This window comes from Salminus brasiliensis, chromosome 4 (genome assembly GCF_030463535.1).
Source record: "Salminus brasiliensis chromosome 4, fSalBra1.hap2, whole genome shotgun sequence".
In the NCBI taxonomy this organism is placed as follows: Eukaryota; Metazoa; Chordata; class Actinopteri; order Characiformes; family Bryconidae; genus Salminus; species Salminus brasiliensis.
Window position 1 is genome coordinate 33,872,461 of NC_132881.1, and position 21,683 is coordinate 33,894,143.

The 21,683-nt window shown below is 41.4% G+C and overlaps 1 protein-coding gene across 1 annotated transcript in view; it reads right to left on the reverse strand.

Annotated features, from left to right (window-relative positions):
• The window catches only part of slc24a3 (solute carrier family 24 member 3), a 91,534-nt gene extending 84,574 nt beyond the window's left edge, over positions 1-6,960 (reverse strand). Inside the window, exon 1 of the mRNA XM_072678140.1 lies at positions 6,448-6,960. Coding sequence (XP_072534241.1) covers positions 6,448-6,580 — 133 coding nt within the window. The 5' untranslated portion in view covers positions 6,581-6,960. The remainder of the gene's footprint in view (positions 1-6,447) is intronic.
• Positions 6,961-21,683: the final 14,723 nt, after the last annotated feature.

Sequence of the window (21,683 nt, forward strand, 5' to 3'; positions counted from 1 at the left end):
CTAAACATCTGTCTCATGCTGATATATTTATAAGCAACTGTTCCAGCAGAAGAAGGCGCCGTCACGATGACCAGAGGATCACTAGTTCGAATCCCGAGCACATTTGGCCTTGCTCTCTGCAGGATGGGTAGATGGCACTTTCTCCACATGTCACTCCAGTGCAATACTGGCTGGTACTGGCGTTTGCTGGCCACTGCATCAGAGATAGATACACAGTGCTTTCCTCAGAGAGCGTTGGTTGCCAGGTGAGGTTACATAGGTGGCAGTTCGGAAAAAGAAGCGGTTGGTCTTCAGCTCACTCAGGTAAACTACAGCAGTAATATTAGCAGTAGAAACGATAGAGGCCATCGCTTATGACCTCCAGAAAAGAGCCAAATATAAGGATTGTGTTTTTTTAGTCCACATTATGAGAACTTATTTTATTATTAATTATGAGATGTATCCAGCCACTGAACATCTCAGCCATCTTTCTCTCACAGATCTCTTAGTTATGACAAGCTTTTAAATAATAAAAAATGATGACGCAACAGCATTTCCACCATCAACACGCATGGGAACTCTGAGATAAACTGTTTAGTAGCTAAAGCCAGAGCTGTACACCCTAAAAACCAAAACTGCATAATAGTACTGATTGAAATTACATGGCACAGGAAGCACCATCTAATGAGAAGTATAGCGGTGCACACAGATATAAGCTTACCGAATATTTCAGGCTGAACTAACAGAATTGCCATAAAACTCTTACCAAAAGCCTTACCATCTGAACTCATGCACAAGAGTGCCATGCTTGTAATAAGACTAGACTTGACACACGTAAAGGAGACAACAACAAAAACTCACTGTTTCTATCCCACAAGCACTTTTGCTTGTGCAAAAATAATGCAGCTGATTTTTCTAATCAGCATTTGGATGAAGCTCAGAGCTGCCAACCTTCTGACAGCCGAATCATTATTTGCACTTCATCCTCGAATCAAATAACATGATTGCCTTCAATCACAGTGAACACGTTTCAGAGTGTGCACAGTAATGTGGCTCATCAGCACACAGCCTACGCAGCGAGAATTTAGTAGTGCTGGCTCTTGGTTTGAATGCAGTATTTGACAGGGTGAGGTTTCAAAGAGAATCATTGATGATTAGATGTCTGAGGCATGGAGAGGACGATCATATTGGTGCATGAGCATGGTGGCACTTTCAGTTCATGGTATTCTGTGGACAAAAGGACCTTTGGTCCCATAGAAACAGCTACAGCAATGGATGGAACCACTGAGTCAACAGTTTTTGGGCTGACGGAATAGATTCTACACATGGCAGCAGCTGTATGAGTAGCTATAGAGCATGCACGGTTCAGACAGTCATAACACTTACAGTGTCTATTAGGATTGTCGCTCTTGCTTATGGTCCATACAAATGTTCTCCACATCGCTGACAAAATAACTCAAGCTAAGCCTAACTGTGGGTAGGCAAGGCTAAGTTACAAAAATGTGCTGTTAGCCTTAAAGATTGTCACACATCAAAACTATCATAGATTTGCAGAGTTCTGAATAAGAGAAGTGTTTGAATACACAATCGTCCAATTACACCTCAAAAACGGCACAAGAAAGCTGCCAAAACCTGAGAAAATAACCAGAATTCTTCTCAGAAAACCTGTAATCTAGCTGTGTTCCTGTTTATGTAGTTTGTGGTATGTTTTTCTAGTTCTTGCTTCCTATAAATCGCTTTTTGGTCAAATATTAACAGCTAAAGCTCACTGTAAAGTCAAGATATAATGCAGCTGTAGTCAGTAGTTTACATGTGCATCGTAATGGACATGAATGTTATGGCAACATTAGGCTTTCAATGATTTCTTTAAATTGCTTTTTTGTAAGGCGGGGGGGTCTCAAACATATACATGAACTTAGGAATTTATTATTAAATAGTGCTTAAATATCCAAAATATTTTAAATAAACATAGACAAGGCCTTTTAACTTCCTGTGAGTGATCATGATTGACTACTGTGCCTATTTAAAAAAGTGTTATTTTGACAGCACTTATTGGACTACCAACACCCAGTACAACTGGAAAGTCCAAGGAACTCCGTGCAAGTCAGATGCAAGGATGATCATAGATTTACATGTCAGGAAGGTGTCTTGGATCCATTTCTAAACAACTGCAAAATTCAAAATCATCAGTTCATAAGTACAAGTTATCAGGAGTTGTAGCCACTGCGCCGAGTTCTGAAAGAAATCAACAACTGTGCCTATCAGAGAGAAAATAGGTTCGGATGTTTAGGAACAACCCAAAAACGTCCAAGGCACAGCCGCCAGTGTCACTGTCTACAGTCACGCGAGTTTTACATTGCCATGGACTTTGTACCTTTCCTTTCCCACATCGCAGCTTATGATCATTAGTACTCTACTCATAACAAAATGAGGCCTTTTTATTTAGTTTTTATTAACTTTATGTAACACAAGGTCAAAATACTTCAATGTTTCCTGAGGGAAGGTGTTACATGTGAGGAAAGCTGTAGCACGATTTTCTCTTTAACAAGCACAATCACAGTTTAAAAAATGCTGCCATGACCTGCTTTGTCTTGTTCTACAGCAAGAAAACACATTAAGACCTATATGCACAGGGGCCACACATTAAAAGAAAGCACACTAAAAGAAATTAAAGCTGATAGACATGTGATTACTGTATACAGTGATTTTTCAGACATTTAAATTGCCCAACATGACTAACTATTACAATACTACCACCAAAATGCACAATACTGTCTAGGACTAAACAATACTGAAAAAAATGACATTGCAAACATAATTTCTGTGATGTGTTGTGATATTTAAAAGAAAACAGATTTCTCCAGAAGTTAATGCTTTAACATGTCATTATATTAATAATGCACTCCAGAGTATCCAAGACTGGGTAAAAATAAACAATGCTGCACCAAGCTCTCACATAGAATCGACCACATAAGTTGAACACTTAAGAGTAGAAATACTACCTATCAGAGGTGGACAACGGGGGTCCAGCACAGTGTGCTGATTTCCCTGCTTTAACAGACTTACTAAACCTGGCAATTACCAGGTGACTTAAGTCAGGTGTGTTTGAGCAGGAAAACACAAAAATTGCTCACCCCTGACCAATATTGCTCTTTTTTGCCCCTCCACTAGTAGTGCTATAGAGCAAAATTCACCCCCACACAAACACGTGCACAAAGACGAATTGGTAAAACAGCACTGGGAGATTTTGTGGAAGAAAATCCTTTTATTTACGAACTTTTTGGAGATGAAAAAAAACAAATTGACCAAATTGACTGGAGAAATGGTAAGGAGTCATCATTTCAGTGTGGTTGAGTTTAGAATAAAGGTTTAGGTTTCAGTAACGGTGGATTTTAGGAGTCAACTCTCCATTGTGAGTCGATTCTCAGTTGACTCTGACAGGAGTCCATTGTAGTCTTTTACTTTGTCGATAGAGGTCACGTTTCCTCTATACGTAAAAATTGGTTGTTTTACAAGACTAAACAAACGACCAATGTGGACATTTTCACTGCGACATCTGTCCCTGGAAAGTGTTCATGTATATTTAAATTATGTAAATTTTTAGTACATGAAGCCACACAAGTAGCACAGGTGAACCTACGCAGGTAGCATATGGATCCTTTAAGTAAGAAAACAAAATTCGAGTTTTTTTTTCTCCCATCAGTGACGACTCACTCCAAGCTTTCCATTTCTCTGTGCGGCTCAAATGTGCCATCATAAGCGAGCAACGGTGGAGTCATTCGTCTAGGACTCGCTGGCTGTCATGCTAGTGGCCCAGCATGGTGTAAAACTAGCTAAAATAATAAAGTGGAGGCTGGGTAAGGAGTCGGCCAGCGTGGATGATGAATGAGGTGATCAGGACGAAATGAGAGAGAGAGAAAAGGAGAGAGACAGAGTGAGAAAAGGACAGAGAGGGTGTGCAGGTAAGCGACCAAATATCTGTCAAGCTTGCCTGCCCCTCTCGGGAGACAAAAGCCACATTTCTCAAAGAGTCTTGTCTCAGCTGCATAAAGATGGAGGCCTTACCTTAATCTTACCCTTAGGAGGCCAGCAGACTGAAAGTGTGAAACAGTTTTCTGTTAGCTCTGTGCTTTTTTGTGAGATTTCTGAAGTATATCCTGCCTGAATGTACAATAAATGAGTCAACCACCCCGTTACAGTTGAAACCAATTCAAAATTATCACCCGACAATATGATAGTTCTGTTTTTAATGCAGAAAAAAGCTCTCCCTCCGATTTCGACAGCATATCTTTGATACTGCTCTTACACCTGCTTCCCACGTCCTTGGCGGTGTTATCCAGCACCAGCCAACCAAATCGGCCGCACCCAAAGAATTTCATGTGAAAAATCACAGTGGACAGGCAGACTCTATTCTCTCTCTCTTTTTTTCCCTCTTGTTCTCTCTCTCTGCGTCCACTTTGCTGATGGGTGCAGTGGTGTGTGAGGAGGAAGTACCTGAGTGCAGCTGCGCTCCGTGGCAGCATTACCCACGTCTGAGAGAGAACGTTGACGGGAGAGAAAGAAAGAAAAAGGGGGAGGGGAGGAATGGCAAAAACACAGCGAATGAAGATAAAATCCCATAATAAAAAAAGTGCACACACACACACAAAAAAAAAACACAGAGGAAAACACAGGGACACAGGAAAACGGCCTAGGAACAAATGCAACGTTGGAAATACAGCCGCAGATCCACTGAATTAAACAAAGGAGACAAAAGCTGTCCCTGGCATGTGCCCTGCTCTCACAGGGAGTGTGTTCTCTGAGGCTGGCCCCACGGCTCTCTGCGCAGGGACTGGCTGGCCCAGATGCAGCGCTGAATTAGGCAGCGTCTCCATGAGCGCCAAGCAGCATCTGACGGCCCAGTCACTTCTCATCCGTCTCTCTGCCGCCTGCTAGGCTGTCCACAACAGCGCTCTCCCAGCCCATCACACAAGCACTCCCCCTCTCTCCCTCCAACACTACAAACAGGAAGGACTACTCTACTACAGCACACACTCAAATGCAAACACTCTGTACATTTTCATCCCCACAGCATTATCCTCACTTCTAATGTCAGTGACATTAGCTTATATAACCAGATAATCTTCAACAGTTCATGAAGTGCCCATTACAGGACAGGCACAATATCATAAGCATGTGCTTTGTCTTCGATAACATCAAGCTTTGGGCCGTCAATAGCAGCAACTTAGGAGTAAAGTGGTTGGACGGCTAACATCAGAGACAGGAGATGATGGCTTTTAAACACATGTATCCAGATGATCAGCAGATAACACTAAGACCTGTAATTGCTGCAGTGCCTTATTGTAAAGAGCTGAATAGAGGGAAATAAAAGGAGATGGAGATTTTAAATACGAGGCACGTACAATCTTTACACGTTCGACACATGACTTCACGCAAGCACATCACTTCCAATAACGACGTCTCATCACAGTGAGCACAAGGATGTCCAAAAGACTCAGATAAGACAACTATGATGTTGTTTATGGGATGTCCAGATGTCCATGTTCCTGAGAGGAAGTTTTTAGTTAGTCTTTTGAAGGTGAATACTTTTGCTGGACGGTGAAAACACTAAATCTGAGGTTTCGTAATATATCTTTAGTGGCTGCCAAGATAACCTATCTGCTTAACTGCTGTCCATTTACATTACAATTTTACAAGCCAATTCAAGCCAATGCTGGAAGTCCATGGATACCTCACAGAGGTCCAGTGCACCCAACTTCATAAGATCTTATGAAAAATCCTTCTAATAGTGAACCATTGCTGTCCTAATATATAAACACACACACACACACACACACACACACCTGAATGACAGCTCAGCTCAGCATTGCTTGTGGGTTGTTGTGCCTACACGTGACTACAACTCCCAGCATTGTCATGTTCAGTTGCCGCTTTGCAGCATCAAAGTTTATTGGCTCCTTATGCCCTTTCTCACACTGGTCATCTTGGTGTAAAGCCATCGTTCTCAATTAACTGCTAACATAAATGAGTCCTTTTTATTTAACTTTCCACCCACTTCCCTGAGAGTCTTGCTCTAAAACATGGACATGTAATTGACTCAAGACCACTGAACTCCCCGAGCTCAGAGTGCCGGTCCGCGCTGCGGCAGCCCGCTCTTATTGAACCCACATGTGCGGCTTGTACCGCTCTGCACCTCTGCACGTTTGGCCTATTGTTTTAAGCAGCGTGTTCACTCTGGCTCCCAGCGCTCAATCTCCTCACTCAAATAAACACGAGCGGACGGACAGACAGCCCGCCCGCAGCACAGCTGCACCATCGCGCGGAGTTCAGCTGAAAAGTGGGAGCAGACGCTTTATTCCCCTACCCGGTTTCTGAATCAGCGAAGTGACACACACACACACACACACACACACACACACACACACACACATACACACACATACACACACACACACACACAACACTCACCGGAGTTTTGGGCCAAAGTCGCCAATCCCGAGAGCAGGGCGACCAGGATCCCCATGAGGCACAGCTGCCCCGCCAGGAGCTCCCTTCTCCTCCTCCTCCTCCTCTTCGCGTTCACCTTCCTCGGGCTGAGCATCGCCAGCGCTGACGGCCCGGAGCGGAGCGAGGGGGAACCGAGAAAACCGAGAACAACAAAAGTTTCACACAGGATGTGGAAAGGCCCGAGCCGGAACGAGGAGTGTTTCACTGTCGGGTGTGTGGGGTTGTTTTCTCTCTCTCTCTCTCTCTCTCTCTCTCTCTCTCTCTCTCTCTTCTATAGTACCGCAGCTCGTAACGGGACGAAGTGAAGAGGCTGCGGGCGGAAGAGGCGCTCCATGGATGCGGCCGCTTCGGTGGTGCTTCTCACAACACGCGGACTGAGGAGAGACTGAGCGAGAGGGGGGGCACAGAGACACAGAGAGAGAGAGAGAGAGAGAGAGAGAGAGAGAGAGAGAGACAGAGAGTCAGCGGGGGAGGAGGAGAAGGGGAGGAGGGAGGGAGGGAGTGAGGGAGAAAGAGAGAGAGAGAAAGAGAGAGAGAGAGTGTGGAAGAAGCGCAGCTGGTGAAATATCCAGCCCCCGAAGTTCGCACGGAGAGGCGGGGGTAGTGAACACGGCGTGCTCCTGCTCGGAGCTCACTGAGGACCCCTGTCGGTGGGTCCGGCATTCAGCTGCATAGCCCCTTTTTTAAGGCTGCAAAATTCACCTTGGCACAGATGAATAAATAAAGTTAAAGTGACATACCGTGAATCTCACTGCTCACTGCGGTGTTCTCCTTCAAAAGCAAATAAAAAGCAAAAACATCCAAACTTGTATTTATGTAACAGCAGACTTATTATACTGATGCCCTGTGAAATGTAATTACATACATCCAGCCCACTAACAAAAGCCCTTTAAGGCTAAATGGAAAGACTACTTCAGGAAAATATGCAAGGCTAAAAGCTAATGTTAGGCCAGGGGAAGAAAAACTGCATGCAAGGGCTCAGTGAGCATGTGCCAGGCTAAAAGCCAGGATAGGCTAGGTTATGATATGCTTATTATTTTTGCATAAATCAAGGCCATAGTAACAAGATAATCTGAGAAGGACACAGACCCTCCAATATTTAGATATGCTCAAAATGCCCCCCCCCCCTCCCCATATAGTGATGTAAAAAATAAAAAATATGAATAAAAATATTTTGCTTATCCTTCAATGTGTCCATCATTTTGCACTGTTTTTGTGTTAATACATAATATTTCACCAAAAAGTGTCAATAAGTGAATTGTATGAAGTGGAAAAAAACACTTTTGGTGAAAATGGGACAATTTGTGTATTACTTAACCATCACTACTAACATTAGCTATCATAGCCAAGTTACAAGGAAAAATGAACCCTTCACACATCGTGTCTAACCATGGTCACGGGCATATTCAACTAACATTAATGTTTTTATACTTCATTAGAAATTCCACATGCAGTCTCAGTAAAGTGTCAATCATTGTAGTGATGCATATGTAACATGTAAAAAGTAGTAGCTTTAATTTATTAAGTAAGCCATGAGCAAAAGGTAGGCTGGCAATGACATTCTGCAGAGTTGTGGCATGACAAGTTGTGAGCAGTGGGAAAATCAGTACTAATCAGATGATAGAAGCAGGCCTATACAAGAGAGATGTACAACAGTTGAGTCAGTGTTTCTTGAGATAATAATTGCCAGTCAAATAACAAATGGTCAATAATCCATTCAAGAAATACCAGTTGTTCCCTGATAATATTTCTTTTGTTTAGTGTTCACTCTGGTGTGATCAGAGTAAAGAGAGAGAGGGTATGAGGATGCTGACAGGGCAGGGCGAGCTGACTTAGAGGTAAGTGAATAAAGGAGGAAATACTGAAAATACTGAAATAGTGAGTATTCACGTCACAGCTCTTGGTCACCATATCTGAACTTGTCTTTGTATAAGAAAACATACTGTAGATTTATATGTTTACACAGTCGTGACCAAAATATTGACACCTAAAAAGGAGTTCTGTGTGGAAGGATATCCGATTAGACTTCAGCTTTTGTTGCGTTATTCCAGTACAAACAAAAGAAATGAACACCTGAATCCTAAAACATTTGTAATTGCAACAATGAGGATGAACTGGTGTATTTTTTTCCGAAGGTGTGCCAATATATTTTATAAGTGTGCGATTATGTACAGTCATGTGAAAAAGTTAGGACATCCCATTGAAAACCTTAACATTTGATCTTCACTTGAACAATATTGGCAGATAAAGTTAATCAAACTAAACCAATAAAACTGAAGAAATGACTTTTAAAATGACTATACAAAAAGTATATTATTATAATAAAGTGTAATTAATGAAGGTTGCACTAACCCTGCGTTCAAATGATTTATGCTCGTGTGTGTTGTGTGATATGAAAACACATCCTTTAAATGTTCTTTATATGGTAACAGTGCTGGCTGGGGTGACATTAGGCCGGTTGTGTTCTTTTCTTTTCTGACCCCACTCAGCGAAAGCTGCGTCAGCCCTGCACTCTGCTCACATTGTTCCAGTGGTTAAGGTGCTTAATGCCTCTCCAGGAGCATGGGCCGCACAGGGACAACAATGCACTTTTGCTGGAGGGAAAAAGGAGTGAGTGAATGAGCTCATCAGATTAAAGCAGGCTGATGTGCTGCAGGCCCATATGAACAGATTGAACGTAATCTCGGTCTAGAGCGTCGGCCTTTAGAGGATACTAGATTGTCGATGAAAAATGGAATCATTTGGATTATCGGGGTAGACTTTAGGAGCTTTTGCGGTACTTTTGCTGAATATTCTTCATGTATAGTGCGTCATCATAGTAGAGGAGGGTAGGGTCAAAGGCCCTCCTATTATATGCTACAACAGGAGGGCCTTTGACCCTACCCTCCTCTACTATGATGACCATCCAAAAAAGTTTTGATGCTATAATGTGAAGTGCACTGAGGACACTGCAGTGCATCACAGGATGGTCAGAGTGTCCAGTTCAGGTTCTGCATATCTCTCTTTCTTTTTCTTCACCCTCACACCTGGGTCACTGGTGGCTCAGTGGTTAAAGTGTTGGGTTATTGGTCATAAGGTTGTATAAGATAGGCCAAACTTTCACTGTTGGGCCCTAGCACGTAAATCTGTCTGACCTATGATTGCTGTAGCATGGCAGAGCTGTGGCTGTGCTCTGACCCCGGAATTTTGTTGAATGGTTCAAGTGTAATGACAATAAAGGAACTTAACCCAGTGGTCTCCAACCCTGCTCACGGGCTCATGAGGTTTCAACCTCAACCCATACAGCCAAGCAAAAACTTCTAAAGGCAGTAATTAGTTAGATCAGTAAGGTGGATTAGAGTTGGAACCAAAGTGTGCAGAAAGTAGTGCTCCAGGAGTGGGGTTGGAGACCACCGACTTATCCATTCATCTGAAACTTGTGATCTGTACTCTTTCTCTCTGTGTGAGTGTATATATATATATATATATATATATATATATATATATATATATATGTATGTATGTGTGTGTGTGTGTGTAATCAAGTCTGTCTTTTGATGTGCTATTAGAGCCGCATGGTCCGGATCTTACAAGTCCATCTGTGTGACAATTGTGACAAGTAAGCCACAAAATGTTTAGGTTTTGTTTCTACTGTCCTTTGATCAGGCTGAAAGCTCTATTTAGCATTGGGTTGTAAAAAGGGGGGCTGACTCTTTTAGGCTTTGTAAATGTGTGGATAATAAATTTCATTTTGGAAAGGATGCCTACATTCAAAAGCTGTTGCATCCTTAGAGGTGCACTGCAGACTATGAACTCACCTCCATGGATGACAGCACAGAGTTGACGGTTCTACTGAACTAAATCAGATTCAGCTAAACTGTTTTCACTTGGTTAATTGTATTGCGTTGTAGTCTAACGCCACTTTTAGAACTCAACTTACAAAAGGCCAACAACTACTAGCTTTGTAAGTCTTCATATAAATAGCTCTGGAAAATTTCCAGCATGAATGGAAAAAGTGGTTAGGCTCTAAGCAACTAGGTTTCCCCCCCTTTAACCCTTATTAGACCCAGTCTCTCAGGAGTGAAGTAGTATTCAAGAACAATTGGTTAACAAGGTACCATTGAATGCATTTATTGAGTATTTTAGGTTCCTTTGTGCACTTGTAATGGGATGTAGGCAGTTGCATTTTTGCTTACAATTATAAAGATTTGGTCCTGATTTGAGAGGGTTAAGATCAAGACACACAGACAGGAGCTTCCAAATCACAATTTATTCAACAATAAAGAAATTGATCATGTATTCATCTAAAACTTCTTAAAACATCTTCAAACGCAGACTAAGGACCCATCTCTTCCAAGAGTACTTGGGCGAAGTGTAGTGTCGAGTATTATGGTCTCCATAATGCCTTGTGTTAAGTAGTGTCTAAGCTTAGAGGAATCCTTGAATTTTAGGCTATTAGAACTAGCTAAGGGTATTCTTGAGTGAAGCACTTTTGTAAGTCGTTCTGGATAAGAGCGTCTGCTAAATGCCGTAAATGTAGCTACCAAATATCCATTTAAAGATTCACTTCTGGATTAGAAATTGAACCTTTTCATAGCAAGACCTCCACTGCAAACACCCCCAGCAACTCTCCGGGAAAGAACCCGGTGGGAAAAAAAGGGAAGGAGAAGAACAAGGAAGTATCCAATACACACAAAACCATGAACTAGCAATGCGAGCACTCACCTAGGTAAAACTACACAATGAATTAGAGAACTACACAGCATTCCAGCAATAAAAAGATAAGATTGAAACTACAGGCTACTTCCCTTTCTGCAAATACCACCCAAACCACCCCCAGGCTCCCAAAGTACCAAGCAGGGAAAAAAAGCCTTGTACAAGGCTCATTTACTTTTAAGCTGACCAGATGCACAACTGGAATAGCTAAATGCCACATACTCTAGCTCACCAAGCTAAATCACTAAAAAGACAACTTAAAGGCAGAACAATACAAGAACACCACAGACAGTAAATGACAAAGCAAGCTAAACAAAAGAACAGAAACCAGCTAGAAAGAACCTAGAAAGTTCTAGAAGGAAATAAATCAAGACCAACCAATGGCTTGGCTTTAAAATAAAGCATAGACCTTCCATATCCAGTACACAGAGAGCCTACTACTCACTACACCAGAGCACAGAAGTGAACTAATCAATGCAAAGATGTCAATTAAACCTGAAGAAACCCAGAAAAAAGAAGCCTCAAGCAAACAGAAGGATCATCTCCTCCAGTCACAATGAATGGCAGTTCCTCACACAACTTCAGCTACCAAGAGGAGAGCCCAGTAAGTGTAGAGCCTTTGGAGTTCAAAGAGTTAAAGGCAACAGGAGGCTCATTAGGAGGCCCTGAGCATAAAGCAACCGCTGGTGCTAGGCTTTCAGGGATCGAAGCCATGCTATTATTAGCATCACTGGATACAACTTCATAAACGTACACTTTCAGGAGGAGCTTAGCTAGAATTGGGACAGTTATTGGGTTCACCACAGACTGCATTTTCATTTTTATTTAAAATGCGCACTTACCTCCATATTACATTCCAGCACAGCCCTTTAAAGCCCAAGCTCCACCTCTAATTAGCCTGGGATATACCACTGTTAGAAGGTACTAATTTCAGTGGGGGGTTCTCAAGCATTACATTGTGAAACATTGAGGACTACAGTTATGTACATAACATTTATGTGACCATTTACATGACCATTAACTCAGTGTTTTACTTATTTAAGTATTAGTCTAGTACTTTCATTGATTTGACTTTCTACAGATTTACACCTGCTGTGCTATCTCCCTCTCTGGATCACAGTGGATTCTGCCAGCTGCAAGAAGAGGACCCACTCAGAAGTCCTGCAATCCCTATAGGAGCTAAGGTAAGTATTTAAGTCACATTAACACTCATTTAATGTATTAACCAGTATTTGGGTTGTGATGCTCTATAAGAGACTTGAAAATGAGTCTGCTCCCAACAACCATCACAGTCTTGTGTAAATAACACAATGAAATAAGTGTCTCTGCTTGTGTCATGCTTCCATAAGCCTGTGCAGTATGGATGTAGTGGTGAAGGCTGTATTTGGGTCAAGTTTCCCTTGGGTTCAGCCCATATCACTGGCTTTTTTGCTGAACTGCAGAGCAGATCGGATGCTTCATGCAGCCTTTATCAGGCTGGCTGGCCTGCCTTTTGGCGATCTAATACACTGCAGATGCTCAAGGGGATATATTAAAGACAAAGAGCACTCTTATGTACTTTACACACACACAATGCTCCTCCCTTGTGTATGGCTAAAGTGTCACTGCTTAACTTGCATGTGGATAGAAGCGTGTATTCTCCTGAGTGGGGAAGAAGTGTGTTAACATCATAAATATTGATGGCTGTTTAACATGGACTGAAATAAAAGTATAGACCAGAAGTCTGCCCTCAATGGAGCAGCGTTTACAGGAATGTCACCAAGGAGTAGGACAGAAGGGCTGCGCTAACAAGGCCAAGAGGACTGAGAAAGGAGAGTATGTTCCCACTTGTTCTCTCTCTGTACACACACACACACACACACACACACACACACACACACACACACACACACACACACACACACACACACGTTTCCCTCTACAATCACCCACATGCTGTGCTATATATAGTTCAACACATGAAGTAGTCATGCTGTTTGTTCTGTATAGCTGGTTTACTCTTATCACCCCACACACACACACACAGATCACCACAACTTACTGTGAGGTCAGTTTACTGTTTCTTTCATAATGTCATGCATATTTACTCCACAGTCCACTTCAGTTCCAAATGTCACCTTACTGTTCAGGTACACAGAAGGTAATTAGCATGCATTCACAGGTTTGAACTGAAGTGAACAGTTTGGCTGACAAAATGAGGTTGAGTGTATGTAAGGTTGAAAAAGGAGTTTCTGGAAAAGTTACTTCAATGTGATAGAAGGTTGACCAGGTCTTTTAAATGTTTCAAAATGAGCAGATACAGATCAAAACATTTCATAATGAAGACTTCTATATAGAGAAATCTCTACATTTATATAGCTGTCATTTTCTTTCTTCATTAGTTAATTAATGGACATGGTCGATGGAAAGTGGAATTGTGAAAGAGCTTCAGGAGGAAGCCAAGAACCATCTGCACCAAAACTAGACTGGTACAGTATAGCACAGTGTTCTGTCAAACAAAGCTTATAATGAGGCAGAGGGTAGTGTGAACGTATTTTGCTACGAACGAAGAAACGCACCATTTCTTGCATCTCTAGGCTACCTTTTGGTAGGTGTTGGAGCCTTGGTCAATTAACTAGTTAAAGGTAAAGATGCACGTATTTGTCACTGCACCGTGTACAGTAAAGTGTGTCCATATTTTACCCACACCCCGAACAGTGGGCAACCAACTCCAGCACCAGGGTAGCAGAGAGGGTGAATGGCTTTGCTCAAGGGCCCAACAGTGGCAGCATGCCGAGCCCAGGTATCAAACCCACAACCCTGTCATCAATAGCCCGGAGCTCTAACCGCTGAGCCACCACTACCCCATAACCACTGCACTGAAAAAGATAAGTATAGTGCACATGGATATGGAAAATCCGAAGTGAACAATTATAAACAGTTTTTGTGACCAGTTGGCTTAGCATGTTATGCTTTCAGCTGGATGGTCAACCCCCAATCAAAGATGATCTCTTAGACCAGCTGAAACAAGCAAAAACCTGATCACCTAGACAAAGTTACAACTAGAATGAAATATATGCAAATAAACAGTAGCTCATTTTTGCTAACCCTATGACACAAAGCTTACTTTTTGCAGGCAGTGTGCATTCCCTCAACATTACAACAAACCTTCTAAAGTAACCTCACAGATCAGCAAATAATGAACACTCATAGGAACTCCTCTTGTAGGTCAGATTACATTTAGAATATAAGTAGTTATAGTTATAATCACCCATGTTTTGCACCCAGCCTAAATACAAAACTGGGAAGAAAAAAAAAAAAAATAAAAATAAAAAATAAAACACACCCCACCAACCCCCCCACACATTGACACATTCATATCTGAACTCAGCAGCACCCTGCATGGTCTAAAAAATAATCTAGCCTTTCCTACCAGCCTAAAAGCAGGGTTAAAGTGTGCTGACAAACTACCAAACACTCCAAAAGTGTCCGAATCTAAAGGTAAAATACCTAAAACAGAACACCAAACTCTAGTACACCAAATTCAACAACCATCATACAGGTAACCCGCCAAACAAAAATAACTCGTAACCAAGGGAGCACTAAACTCACACAACATACTCTTATCTCAGTACACTTGGCTCCTGGTTTTAAAATGTTGGCTTCTCCCACAATTACTTTAGCCAGGACCCTCATTGGTAAGTGGTCCCCTTGTGATATAAGTGGCTAAGCAGCTACACCTGTGGAGTGAGCTCCAGAGATGTAGGCTTGCTCTGAAACTGGTAGTAGCTTGCTGACTTGATACTTTGCTGTTCATGCTGGCTCAGAAGGCAGTGTAATGGTGAAGGTCTCTGTAAACAAATCACCAAGACAACAATACGTCCTGACATTACCAGGGTATCAACAGTTGGCAGCGAAATATGAGCGTTTAGCAGTGTTGTCATTATCCATTAGCATTATCGCCCGATGAAACAGAAGGCTAGATCACTGAACTTTGATTCTGACATGACTGGGTGTCTCCCTGCATCTGAATCCTGTGTGAGTTGGCAGCATTTTTTACGTTTCAGACAGGGCCAAGGACAGACACGTATGCACAAACCTACATGCTTGAACATTTTTTACCCTGTGAAAGGTAGTGAAATATCTAATCTTGTTATTTTGTAGAAAATGTTGAGGATACACAAACAGTATATTAATTATTTGTCAAATTTGTTATTGTGATATTTACAATTTTTAATATATATATATATATATATATATATATATATATATATATATATATATATATATTAGACTTGCTGTGTGGAATCTAGTTTGAGGTTAGCACATGGAGCTAAGGCACAAATAGTGAAAATTGTCAACTCGGTTTAAATGGTTTAAACAGCTGGATGAAAACAGAGTGGACTAATGAGTCAATTTTTGCTCTACCTGAAATGTACCACAATTCTAGAACAGACCATATGCGAGCTGTCATCCATTTTAATTGTCTTATAGTTTTATATTTTTGGATCATTTCTGTTATTTTTTTTTATCTCTAATGATCACATATCTGAGTAACTTTGGGTCTCGCTTATGACAATATATTACTTACCTCTGTGAGCTGAAAATGTGCTTAGCCATATATATCACATGAGTCCCACTGACCAATGATAGTTCTAACTGAAGTAATTGGGGAGGAGCTTACATTTTAAAAACATGAGCCAGGGTTGCTGAAGAGATGTTTGCTGTTATGTCATGTGTTTTTGTTTCCCTTTTTTGTTTTATTGCATTTAATATTTCATGTATGCTCATTTTAATTTGTTTGCTCAGAGCTCCTGTGGGTCTTCACCCTGTTGTGGGAGACTTCCTGTTCTGTGTTGGAGTGTGCTTTAGTTGGGTAATTTACCAGCAAACACTCTCAAAGCAGTGTTACAAGAGACTTTATCTCATGCTGGGGTTGTTATGTTTAGTAGTTTGCTGGTATGCTCCAACTCTGTACAGGAGACTTGATTATTTGTGCTACCTGGGGATTCAGACAGGTAAGTGTGTGTGAGAATGGGTGCCGCAACATTTTGATTATTGGCCATGGAAGTTTTTCCTTGTGTTTTTCTAGTGAAGTGTGAGTTGAATCATCAAAGGGTTCTCCTAGCATGGTACTAGTTATTTGCCCTTCATTTTATGTATGGTGTGTGAAATTTAATAAAATGGCTCTTATTTAATAAAGCTTGTCTGTTCCTCACTCTTCCTCACTCTTTTCTCCTGTCTTTATTGCCTCAAACCACGGATGCCACACCTTATTGATTTGCGTTAAAGAGGCTTATGAAGTCCACTTGCTTATATCCACTTGCTAAATGTAGAAGCCACATAATGCATTGGGAGTTCCAAAATGACAAATTCTATCAGAACTTATCAAATGCATTAATTTGCACTATCAAATTATTTTCTTGCGATTGTTGGTTCCATCCTTGTTGATGCTCCAGTCCTCTGTGGCCAGGAGTCCCAAAGAGTGCCAGGATCAAGGCTGGACTCCCCTGAACTTCACTATTTTGGACTGCCTAAGTGAAAGCTCTTTGTGTATTTTAATTTTTTTATGACAAGCTGTTAATTAGGCTCAGCTCCACCACTGAGATGCAAGCATTCTGGGTGTGAAGCTCTCCTGGCTGCATGCTTAAGTAAGAGGAGCTTGCTGAGGGGCAGAGCAGGCTTGGGTAAACTAGGACACCGTGCGGGCTGGACCTGAATGGCCTAGTTACATACACCTGCAGTCTTTCTCTACATGCCTCTTGCTTGTCGTCACTCGCAGCGTGCTACACATATTTACTTTTGTGGTTTGCAAAAGGCCATACTTGTCGCTGATCACATTTCCACTGTGCAGTTCAGTTAATAGCAGACAATAATGCAACTGTGTTAAGTTGGTATCGTTCAGTGATTGTGGTGAAGCTGTACCTCCATATCATCCACTACTTTGTGCTTCTTTGTTTGTGTCCACCGTGATTAATACAGCCATTTGGGACAGTGCTTCAGGATAGGATTGTAGCTCAGAGTTAACAGGAATATGAAGAGTTCGATGGAAAACCCCACTAAAGGCAGTAGTGTGTGAGGGGACATTTAGCCCTAATACAGCCATGAAAATGTGTACAATTAGGTTTACATTTTAACACAATGTGCACCATTACTGTGCTGACAAATAATTTCCCACAATGTCATAGTGGCATAATCACTCAAAAATCAATCTGTCTGCAGGTGCTTGTCATAGAGGGATGTCTTCATTCAGATGTATTTTTTTCTTTCAACTGGATCCTGTTGGCAAAGCAATCTTTTTAAGGAGTCTTTGCTGGATGGCCGGTCATCAGTGCCAGGGAAGAGAGCTGTCAGGTGTGTAGTCTGTGTAAACATTTGCCTAGTTGAATTAGAGCTTTAGATGTGGATATTGATGGTCATAATTGGCTGCAACATGTGAACAATCCAGTCATGTTTAGACAACTATGGGCTCATCAGTCATTACATTAATCTATTTCTGGTTACATAGTCTAGTCATTAACATCAGTATGAACATGGGGACGCTATCAGGAACTAAACACTAACGATTAGCATGGCCTTCTTAGGCTTTAGAATGTAACAAAGTAAAGTGTACTCAAACATGCAAATAGACTGAAGATAAATATATACACATATGTCTGTGCATTCTGAAGCTACACCAGCAATACTTACATAAGCTTTCAGACATTACTTAAACATCTTACACATTTGAGTGTTCTGTAACATTCCAAAAAGATGCAAAAAACACATTTATAATCTCTGACCACTAATTCATAACCTTATGCTACTGATTTTTAACTTCATAGATTTACAATAAATGAGTATTTAGCTGTGTGACTGAGTAGCTGTGTGAGTAATGTAGTGGCTTTAGGCATTATTTTGAATTTTGGTCAGAAATATTCAACCATGTTAACTAACAATCAAATAATAGAGTAAAATGGACTTGTAGCTGTTTGCTGTAATAAAACCTTCCCTTCCCCTAAATTGGTTGAGAAGCGCCAGTTTTTGTTGGGTGGGCTTTTATAGATCGATTTCCAGTGCAAAACTGGAAGTGACATCATATCAGTTTCTCTTTTTCACACTGTCCACCTTAGTTTTCATTAAAAAAATGGGGGATGGCCATCTTTGTTAAGTTTGTGTAGAACTCCAGTGCGGCAGCGGATCCACTATATAGATTATAGCCACAGTGATAATATGTATAGCATTTAATATGCTCAGGTTGAGGGTGTCAGAATAACTGTAAGAAGAGGAGAACTTCACATGAACAACAGTCATACAAACACAACACAAAAAGATCGGGGCGCTGTGAGGCACCATATAACTTTCATCGTGTCTAATAAAAGAGAACCTGCGTCTATAGTTAAAGGAGCTAAATTATAAACTAGTAAACACACCCAAACATCCATACATCTGCCTAAATATGGTAGGTAGTTACACCACTAAACTCTGATCTTTTTGTTGTGTTTAGCATTAAATAACCTGTTGGCATGCTGGGTTAGCACAGTGAGACACTTTATGGAAAGTGTCCACAGCAGTCGTCTATTTTAGACTGCATTCACTTAGAATATGATATGACCCTAAACCCTTTGATACAGAATGATTGAAAATTCTACACAAAAGCAAAGGGAAACAAACTCTTGAAAGTGGGCACAGCAAAACAAGATGAATATAAGCCCAGTAGCCAAGTGGTGCAGAGTTTGGTTAAACTATGAATTTGTGCTGAGTTTGCTAACTGTGCTTTAGCAGCAACTTTATAATGGTCTGCATGTTTGTTAGTGTTTCTTGTGCTAGGATACATTAGTACATTTTATTTTTCACTTGGAGTGCTGTCCAACCATTTTTTGCAAGCTGTATAAAAAGGACCAATTTCTGTATATTTCTATATAGGTCAGAGTGGTTTAAGGCCACACAGGTACTAGTTCAGGCTCTGGTCATTTCTAGGCTTGACTCCTGCAACTCGCTGCTGGCTGGCCTTCCCATAAGAACCATCAAGCCGTTACAGCTGATCCAGAACAGGGCGGCTCAGCTTGTCTTCAACCTTCTAAAGTTCACTTGAGTCACTCCTCTGCTGCTCTCCCTTCACTGGCTCCCTGTAGCCGCTCACATCAGATTCAAAACCCTGATGCTGGCCTACAAAGCCAAAACCAGACCACCCCCTCCCTTCCTCATGGCTGTGGTCAAAACCTGGTCTGTACCTTGAGCCCTTTGAGCTTCACCTACAGCCCGTTGTGACCCGCCACCATTCAGGATGCATGGTAGACATGCATCAAGACTCTTCTCTGTCCTGGTACCCAAGAGGTGGAACGAACTTCCACTGTCTGTCCGCACAAACGCAGATGGAAGACTCATTATTTAAAATTGCACTTAAACGAGCACTGAGATATTTATTAAGCAGTGTTACACTTATGATGTGTGTTTTTCTCAATAGGCATGATGTGTGTATCTTTCTCTCTCGGTAGCAGCACTTTTTTTCTGGCAGTGTTTACATTTACATTTAAGGCATTTAGCAGACGCTCCTATCCAGAGCGATTTACAAAAGTGCTTTGCTGTTTACCCAAGAAAAACCCCAGCTAGTTTGAATAGGCTAAAAATCCACAGATACCTCTAAGTTTAGATACTACTAAACACAAGTCAACACGGTGACTACTCTGATATTTGCCCAAGTGTTCTCGGAAGAGGTGGGTCTTCAGTCTGTGTTTAAAGACAGCGAGTGACTCTGCCGTTTGGACACCCAGGGGAAGTTCGCTTGTCTTGGATTGCCATGGATTTTGAGGGATGGTGGGTCGAGCCGAGCCGTACTTTAAGCTGGAAGGGCTCTTGGTGCAGATCGGCTTTTGACCATTGCCATCAAGTACGGAGGGGCTGGTCCGTTCTTGGCTTTGTAGGCCAGTGTCACGGTTTTGAATCTGATGGGGGCAGCAGCTACAGGAAACCAGTGAAGAGAACGCAGCAGTGGAGTGACATGGCTGAATTTAGGAACGTTGAAGATGACCCGTGCCGCTGCATTCTGGATAAGCTGCAGGGGCCTTATGGTGCACAGACGGAGACTAGCCAGAAGAGAGTTGCGGTAGTCAAGTCTGGAAATGACGAGAGACTGAACGAGCACTTAGGTGGCCTCTCTAGAGAGGAATGGTCGAATTCTCTGGATGTTGTACAGGAGAAATCTGTGTGTCTGAGTTTATGGGTAGTATGGACTCAAACCTATTTTATTCTGGCTAGGATTTATTCCCATAATGAACATCAAAGCGTTTTTGGAGGTCTGCTAAATGCCATAAACGTAAACGTAAGGGAGAATGTCTTTAATTAGTATCAGAACTAAATTAGAAAGTTGAGAAGATGGATGAATGGATTCTGAACCTTTATTGGGCCATATATTTGCAACCTCTGCTTTATGTTAACTCAATTATTGACGATGCCTGTATAATGTTCCAAATGTTACAATAAAATATAGTTAAATAACTGTAAACATAATGAAGGTGTAATATTTGCCATGTAATAACTTTAAGCTTAGAAATATACAGAACAAAACATCTGAAAATACTGTAGTATCAGCTCGTCTAGCTTGTCTGTTAATCTACGCAGCATAGTTTACTATTGCAAAAGTAACAGCAATTATTAATGGTGAGTGATTTCAAACTTATGTTAAGCTTGTTATGCTTCTTACTCAGTCAGCTTTTGAGCTAGCTGGGAAGTTCAGCCTGGTTCATTCCAGAGCAGGTGCTCTGAATCTGACTGGATCAAAGAGTATTGCTCTAGGCATTTGTTAAGGCAGTGTAAGGGGTTAGTGGTTGTAAAAGCATCTATTCCAGTGGGAAGTGAACTAGAACCGGGTTGTTATATAACATCACATGCACAGGCTCTAGATGCTCTGCGGCTCTCTTCCTCTTCAGCGTGCACTCTCAAGCTGCATACTTCCTTCTATTCTGTCAGTCTGGTAGAGCTCATTGCTCATATGTAGAACATAGATAAACTATTTTGTCATTTCTTTTTCACTTGTATACTGTCAGTGACAGAGCAGAGCTGAAGCAGAGGATGAGGTTTGTGTGTGTGAGTGTGTGTGTGTGTGATATGGACTGATGCTCTCTGGACACTTAATCCTCCTCTGCTTTGAAGGATTAGTCGCTTTTCTTTTCTCCGGTGTGCTTTCCTGTACATTGGTACTCTGTGTACCTATAACATGCTGAATTTCTTCCTCCTGTAGCCTCAGGAGAATCAGGCTGTGCAAACAAAATAACCCAACTCTCGAGTTGTGCTTGTGAAAATATGATGGTTTAAAAGAAATGTACACAACTTGACTGATTTAGTAACGTAGTTAGCATGTGATGGAAATTTGCACTTCAACAATTAGCACAGTGCAAACCGTATGCCCAAACTATTATGCATGATGTGGCTTCTGACTCTTTGACATACTAGTATTAAAAAAATACACAAATGTACAGCCAAAATATAAGACTTCAAGATGGCTTGTACTGCTTTATTTTGTTTTTTTACTTAAAATATAAAAT